Source organism: Lotus japonicus, chromosome 3 (genome assembly GCF_012489685.1).
Source record: "Lotus japonicus ecotype B-129 chromosome 3, LjGifu_v1.2".
NCBI classification, from domain to species: domain Eukaryota; kingdom Viridiplantae; phylum Streptophyta; class Magnoliopsida; order Fabales; family Fabaceae; genus Lotus; species Lotus japonicus.
In genome coordinates, this window is record NC_080043.1 from 35,337,349 (window position 1) to 35,345,785 (window position 8,437).

Below are 8,437 nucleotides of genomic sequence, written 5' to 3' on the forward strand. Positions count from 1 at the left end.
TCTTCTTGTTCTTTGAAGATTGGTCAAATTCTTTGGAACCATCCCAAACTAATAAGAAAATAAGTCAGGGTTGAGGATTTTCCTTTCTCTTTCAATTTTTATGACTAAGATGCTTGTGAAACACTTGAACCTTTCTTTATTCATAAATCATAACCTCTTATTTGTATTGGAAATTGGACAAAATGGCATCGTCCACAAGAGCACATAAGCATAATTGACATTCATTTCCACAAAATTATACTATATTATTTTAACTATCAATTACTTTAAGAAGATATTGACTATTCCATTGTTCATGCTGACTGGAGGGGGATCCTGATGAATTTACATTTGCTTTGACAAAGGGGTTCCAGTCATTGATAGAGCTTGTTTCATTTAATTTTCAGCTCCCAATGTGCAAATCCATTACTCTTGTGCATTTTTGATTATCCAGATTCGATGCTTGATAGTCGGGTTTTCACATGCTATCAAGGGTCATGTCTTCCGAGAGATTAACTTTGTTGCAAATGCTTTAGCCAAATTTAAGCTAGACTTGGCCATGTCGTTACAAATTTTCGATGTTCTTCCTAATTTTTGCTATGCTCAATTTTTGCTTGATGGTGCCGCTACTTTTTTTTTTTATAAGAGAGGCATGTAATATTTGTTTTTTGTATTGTTTTCTCGAGCACTTTATAAGAGAGGCATGTAAAAATTACTGAACACAGATTCTCTTCTGTGACATGATCCCATCAATTGTTTTCTAACATATTTTGAATGGTTGAAATCTCTTTTTAATGGTCGACACATTTAAGAGAATCCAACCTATCGAGAAGCATCTAACCTTATATATATTTCAATGACTTGTTTGTATGTAACAAAATCTTATGGTCGTTTTTTTGAACGAAAAATCTTGTGATCGTTGATCTGCACATCATTCCATTAACATAGTGTTCATATCCAGACATAGCATATATGTATATGGCTGTGTATATATTAACCAATGTTTGTAACCTTGCAAGCCACCACCCCATTGAGCCTCAACAAAGCACTAATCTTATTAATAATAGGAGCTATGACTAACTAATCATGTTGCTATGACATGGATTCCTACTTGATTACCAGTAAGCTATATGTAATTAATTCCACCAATCATATGATACTTACGTGACTCCCTCTATATTATATTAATCATATAATTAATTGTGGCTCTTAAGGCTTCAGACAGGACTATATATCTAGGAGGTATCTTAACCTAATTACTATAGAAGTATTTTTTATGCATATGTTTTCAAAGAAAATCTTTGATCTTTTGTAAGATTAATGCTCAATTAATATAATTACATAGGTAAATTAAACCTACAATTCCAAGTGCCATTTTTAGTGATGAAGACATGTTCTATCAATTTGAGAGGATGGTATCTTGTTGTGATATGCTAACCAAATAAGAACTTATATTGTGTATTTCTCTAATAATATTCACTGAGGGACTAAGGGTGGAAGAGACATTTTTGAATTTGAGACTGAGATTGCTTGACAATAACAACTTAAAACTTCTATGGATAATATAATAGCAATGAGAAGTTTTGTTTTTGGTTACAAGCAATGAGAAGTTTAAGCATAATTTTCTTTCAATCCCCTCCAATTTAATTAAAATTATCTATATTAATGAGGGGCTTTTATGCCATTAATTAAATACCATAGGTTTATAGCTGCCGGTATACAACTTCAATAATTGAGCTTTCTAGCAAGGACACCACCACCTATGATAAACAATGCACACAACACAATGCACACAGCAAGAAAAAATCATTATACCCTTTGGCCAATTATGTTAAGTATCGTTGGTCATGACACTATCGATAAAATAGAATTGCCAATGAGCAAGATTCATGCTTTGTCCTTCCATTCACATATTGCATAAATTATTGTAAATTAAAACTTACTAATTCATCATAATTTGGCCTTAATTTGATGGAGTTGTAAATGTAAGAACATGGATTTGAAACTCAATTAGATGAAACATGATGCTGGGAAAAATTAATTTGGATTCATATGACAAAGATTTCCAAAGATTTAATTGATTGTAACCGTGTGGGTGGAGAATATCATTGATAGTATGCTTTATTTTTGCTGGTAAGTAAGTGCGTGAACTTCTTAATATTCTATTGAATCATATGGTAGTAAATACTTCTCATTTATATACATTACTTGCAAGAAATACAAGAGCATAGTGTGTTGTTCATCTTATGTGTGAATTTATGCGTAACCTCTTCCTTCACCTTTTTACCGGATTAGAGTTATATTTGGTACTTAGGAATGCAAATACCCGTAAATATGGTTTTCACCCTAGCTATTTACACTTTATTAGGACCAAAAATTAGTTATTAGTTATTTCTATTTTGTTAGTTTTTGGACCGTCATGGGATCTAGCCGAGCGAATGAGTCTCAAGTTGATGGGTTTGGAGGAGTTAAGTTAAATGTCCACCCCACTTTAGGAAAGCTGGCGTAGTCAACGAGACAGTTGGAAGACCCTTAATCTTGCACTTGGTTGAGGAAAGTAATCAAGACCTTCTGTCTGATTTGGTGCAGTTTGTCCGTGACTTTCACCCGACTACGCTCAATCTTGCAGATGAGTCAACCGATCAGATAGCATGTACTTAGATCTAAGGTTAGGATGCTCACATACTATATAAAGGGAGCCTTCATTACCAATTGTATGTTCACTTTTTTCCACTTGAATAATACTCTAAGTCTTTTACTCAATCATTGTCTTAGTTAGGGTTTATTCTAGAACATTGGTGCCCACTATGGGACTGGTAAAACATTCCTCCTTCCACGAGAGTTCTTCATCCTGTGCCTTACCACTGCATCCTAGCCGTCCGAGGCTACGAATGGTGTCTTCTAGAACACCGCGCATCGCAACAAGTTTGGATTTGAAGGCTATCCGTAAATCCTGAGGGGGGATGGGCAGACACAATTTAAGTATACCGTCAATCTTTTGACCGTCAATTTTTTTACTTTGTATGGAAGGAAGACCTTCGTCAGCAGTAGGTCCGCTGATGTCAGGAAGGTAGGTCGTTGTATTCATGACCTATAGGGAGGGAGGAACTCGACCAGCTGATCCAGTTGTACAACCGTGTAGGAAATTCAAAGCACGCTCATGCGTCGATTTCGCGCAGGAAAAACATGAGGGAACATCATAGACGAAAGATAGTAATGAAGCTCTTCATGCGCCCAGAAACAGAATTAAAGCTCGTCATTCGATTCACAAGTAAGTTTTCAAATAATACCAATTATGGTATAAGTTCGTTGTTTAATGTCATTTATGGTCATCATTTAATGACGTGAATGCTAACTCACCAAGCTATGGAACGTAATGACGTTGCGTTCCTCGGAAGGTCCTTCAAATTACAACCAACACCATGTCCAAACCACTAGTTTGAGTATAATAAACGACCAAAAAAACAAACGAGGAACAAAAAAATTTGAAGGACACGAAGAAGTAGGGAAACACAACAGAAGAATAGCCAACAACATAAAGTCACCTCCTTTTTAACAAACTTTTTTTTACAGGTCAGACAATTGTATGCGTTCAGGATCCTTGCGTAATTGAAGAATAATCGACCACAAAAGGGCACCATCTTTTTAACAAACTTTGTTTTGCATGTTAAACAATCATATGCGTTCAAGATCTCTGACGAATCTGGTCGTGCTGCAGCTCTCACCACTTGGCCTCATGCCAGGTGATTTCAAATTCCGGTGACTCCGATCGTGTGTCGAGTCTTGCCGCCTGGTCCTATACTGGGTGAGTTCAACATCCGTCAAATTTAGTTGCGCGTCGAGTCTCACCACCTGGTCTTGTATCGGGTGACCTCCATCAACTCCAGTTGCACATTGAGCCTCACCTCTTAGTCCTCTACCGGGTTAGTTCAATCTTCGCCAACTCTGGTTGATTTTCGAACCTTACCACATGGCTCTGTGCAAGGTGAGTTCAATCTCTGTTAACTCCGCGTCGAGCCTTAACACCTGACCTTGTACCGAGTCAGTTTAATATCCGTCGACCCCAATTGAGCGTCGAACCTTACCGATGAGACATTCAACCAATGATATTATGCCGTCCTAGGAGAAAATCAAGAATAATCATATAACAACCGATGTTATCCATTTTTAGCCAATGAAAAATAAGAATTAAACAACAACAAAATTAAGGTTCATTACAGGACATTCAACAAAAACGGAAAGCAAATACATCAAAGTAAGAAAAATACATATTAGTATTTTCAATACAAAATTAAATGTAAGCCAACCTGTCGTTATACTCATCATCCACCATATTCCCGTCCTTTATCACCTTGAAGGGATCAATAGCCAAGAGATCAAGTTCATCATGGAGGACTTTCACTTGCTCCAATGCCTTTATAAAAACAACAACAAACTCCACGACGTTGCTCTACTCCGTACGATCGACTGACTCTGTTATCTGGTCAACATCAGCTGTATAACTCTTCGCGGCATGAGACGACCCTGAGGAATCAACCGTGCAAAAAATGAATGACCGCCGTTTGGGGAGAGGAGCGCTGCATAAAAGAATTAAAAGGAACCGCTCGATAGCTGACAATATACATTTAAAAACTGACGAACAGACACGAACAAGAACAACCTCTCTTAAGGGTTTTGTGCCTAAAACTTAGCCACAAACCTTGGGAGGATGTGGACTTTCATAATGTGCTCTGTCGGATGGATGCTTCAAGAGTTGAGCCTGTGAGATGGTGGACGAAAGAGTTTGCATGCACGGAGGGCCTACGTGACAGGGTGACTCACCATGTTAGTCGGACATCCTGCGGTTAGACTGTCGTGTTCTGGGCTAAGTGGAGGAGTCTCTCGAAGTAACACAAGACTTGAGACCAGGAACAAAGACCTCACTTAAGGATTTTGTGTGGACTGTCCTAATTTTCTCTGTGATACGGACAAACTTCAAGAGTTGGGCTTGCAAGTTGGTGGGCGACTCACCATGTTAGACAAATATCCTGCGGTTGGATTTTCATGTTCTGGGTCGGGGGAGGACTCCCTTGAAGTAACACAAGACATAAGACCAGACATGACGACCTAACTTAACTTTTGTGGTTCTCTAACCGCAAGCCTTTGGGGGCTGTGGACCGTCATGGGATCTGGGATGGCGGACGAGACTCAAGTTGATGGGTCTCGAGGAGCTAAGTTAACGGCTCATCCCGCTTCAGGGAAAACTGGTGTTGTCAACGAGACAACTGAAACACCCTCAATCTCACAGCTAGCTGAGGAAAGTAATCAAAACCTTCTCCCTGATTTGGTGCAACCTGTCCGTTTGGTCAACCAACCAGATCCTGTGATTCTTCCTCGACTACGCCCAATCCCGTAGATTAATCAGCTGACCAGATACCATGTACTTAGATCTAGGGTTAGGAAGATGACCTACTATAGAAAAGGATCCTTTGTTATCAATTGTATGTTCACTTTTTCCACTTGGATAATACACTAAGTCTTTTGCTAAGTCGTTCTTGTAAGACCCTATTTTTATGATATTAATATTTATTTTGAATAAATAATAAGTGTGAAATTTTAGTGATTAATAAATTTCTTAAGTGATATGTGTGTGGAATTTTGCATGAAATGTGTGAAAATATTATTATTTTTGAAATAATAATGTTTGCATTATTATTTTTGAAATAATAATATTTGAATGTGTGAATATAAATTATTGTGTGAGATTTTGACCTCAAGTTGATGATTGGCGAATTCTTGGGTGCTAAGGGAAGTGTTGGCCGAATTTTTTGAAAGAAAGAGATATGGGAAGATCTCATTTGATTTGTTTTGCTTAATTTGAGGGAAAAATATGGTTTAAATGCAAAGATTGGGGTTTTACTTATAGATGGGGAGTTATTCTTTTATTATTTATTTTATAATTCAGTTTTTATTTGGAAAAGGTGAGGATTTATTTTTATTTCCAAATATTGGTGAGATAGGATAATTTTTTTTAAAAACCCTAGTTGTTGGGCTTGGTTGGCTACCGGTTTTGAAGGGCAAAGGGGGGAGTATTTTTCTTTTCCTTTTCAACTCAAAGAGCTGAAATAGAAAGGCACAACACACACTCATTCACGTAAGTCTTCAGCAAGAAAAGAAAAAGGGTTTTTGAGAGAGAAAAAGAGAGAGTCGCCGAGATAGAGAAAGAGAGAGGGACGCGCGAGTGAGAAGAAGCAAGGAAGAAGAAGGAGGTTCGTGATAAGCAAGGCAAGGGAGGAGACTGTGGTCATCTTCTTCAACCATCTTTTCTTCTTCAATCTCTAGGTAAAGGTGAGGGCTTTTCCGGTCTTGGGTAGAGTCTAGGCTTTGTGTTGCATGAATCTTGATGTATGAGTGCAAAACCTCTTGTGATTGATGATATGATGTCTCTCTAACATGTAAAACCTTTTTATGATGAGTAGAGCTTCTCTTGAACATTTTTTAGGGCCAAACTTTATGTTTTACCTCCTTAAAGATTTGATGCCATGATCTATGAAAATCTTTAGGCGAAATCATGTAAAATCAAAGAAAGGTGATAAAGGGTCTATATCCTTTGAAGAAACCCACTCTGATGATCCAAATCAGGTTCCTGTTCAAAACATCTCTGATGGTGATGATTCTGATGATGATGAAGTTCCTCTGTCTGAAACTCTTCCAGAAAGTGTTGCTGCGCGGTTGAAAAGGAAAATAAGAACCGCTGCTAGTGAAGCCCCTTCTGTTCCTCAGAAGAAGACCAAGTCGTTTCCTGCTACTCCTAAGTCCAAGAAAAAGGATGTGAAAGGGAAAGGCAAAGCAAAGGCTGAGAAAAGCAAGAGTGAGAAGAAGAAGAAGGCTCATGTTATTGTTTCTGAGTGTGAGTCAGATGTTGAAGCAGATGACCCAGATATCGTGCCTGCTGAAAAGAAGAAGTTTGCAGGAAGGCGTATTCCAAAGAATGTTCCTGCTGCCCCTCTTGACAATGTCTCCTTCCATTCTGAAGAAAATGTTCTAAAATGGAAGTATGTCTATCAAAGAAGACTTGCTATTGAAAAGGAGGTTGGTACTGATGTGCTTGAGTGCAAGGAAGTTATGGTACTCATTGAGAAGGCTGGACTGATGAAGACTGTTCTACAAGTTGGTATATTTTTTTAGAGGCTTATGAAGGAATTTGTGGTGAATTTGTCTGTGGAAGTGAGACTTCCTGAGAGTGATGAATACAGAAAGGTGTATGTTAGGGCAAAACGTGTGAAGTTTTCTTTTGATGTGATCAACAAAGCACTTGGAAGAAGTGTTGCTGCAGTTGCTGATGAAGAGCAACCCTTGGATGTTGTTACCAAGGAACTCACTGCTGGAAAGGTTCAGAAATGGCCAAAGAATAAGCTGTTGTCCACTGGGAATCTCAGTGTGAAATATGCAATCCTTAACAGGATTGGTGCTGTAAATTGGGTCCCTACCCAACATACCTCTGCTATCTCTACCACTCTTGCCAGGTTAATTTACAAGATTGGTACTATGGTTCCTGTTGATTTTGGTACTTTTGTTTTTGAACAGACATTGAAGCCTGCAGAAACTTGTGCTGTGAAACTGCCCATCTCTTTTCCATCTCTGATCACAGAGATCATTCTGCAACAACATCCCAAGATCGCCAGGGATGATGAGGAGTCTATGCCCAAAGGTGCTCCTATCACCTTGGACCATCGTTTGTTTTCTGGGCCTCATGTCCCAAACATTGCTGTGCCATCCAGCAGGACATATGCTTCTGCTCCAGTGAGTAAGTCTGGAGCGAGGGTTATTATTGATGAATTGCGGGCTGTTTCCAAGGCTCTTCAGGTGACTATCACTGCAAGGAAACTCAAGGTGGATGAGTTGTTGGCTAAGCTTCAAGAGGAAGAAGACCAAGAGGGTGAGCTAAGTGCTGTCAATACTGCTGCTGCAGATGCAAGCACTGATGAAGAGGGAGGATCTGATGAGAATGGAGATGAAACTGGGGAAGAATCCAGTTCTGATGATTAGGAATTGTTGCATCTTACTGCTATTTGTTTTGTTTTGTTTGACTGTATTTGAGCACCCTTTGCCAAATTTGTGTTAAAAAGGGGGAGTAGCTACTAGTTTGATTTGGTCTGTACTAATCTGAAGCCTACACTCAAGAATTCAAGAAGTTGTGTACTGTTTGTTTCTGTGGAAGACAATTGGTATGTACTAATCCGAAGCCTACACTCAAGAATTCAAGAAGTTGTGTATTGTTTGTTTCTGTGGAAGACAAGTGTGTTTGTGCTGTTCTCCAAGTTGTTGCTACTGTTAGTTAGTTAGCTTGTGTTTGTTACTAGTTACTTGCTAGATACTTTACTGTGATGTGTGCATTAGGAAGCTGCCAAGGATGTGTTATTTGTTTCTGTGTTGTGGGCTGCATTATTTAAGGGGGAGTTCCGCTGCTAAGGGGGAG

General features: G+C 38.7%; 1 protein-coding gene across 1 annotated transcript; it reads left to right on the forward strand.

Annotated features, from left to right (window-relative positions):
- The first annotated feature begins 5,140 nt into the window (after positions 1-5,140).
- LOC130744039 (uncharacterized) lies at positions 5,141-8,007 on the forward strand. The gene is made up of 3 exons (XM_057596234.1): positions 5,141-5,370; positions 6,522-7,086; positions 7,147-8,007. The coding sequence occupies exons 1-3, from the start codon at positions 5,141-5,143 to the stop codon at positions 8,005-8,007; spliced, it is 1,656 nt and encodes a 551-aa protein (XP_057452217.1).
- The last annotated feature ends 430 nt before the right edge of the window (positions 8,008-8,437 follow it).

Excerpts from the sequence above, each read along its gene's own strand:
- LOC130744039 (XM_057596234.1), top strand. The coding sequence starts at position 5,141 with ATGGGATCTGGGATGGCGGACGAGACTCAAGTTGATGGGTCTCGAGGA. Across the intron at positions 5,371-6,521 it reads CCTCGACTACGCCCAATCCC|GCGAAATCATGTAAAATCAA; the intron begins GTAGATTAATCA and ends GAAAATCTTTAG. Across the intron at positions 7,087-7,146 it reads TTGAGTGCAAGGAAGTTATG|AGGCTTATGAAGGAATTTGT; the intron begins GTACTCATTGAG and ends ATATTTTTTTAG.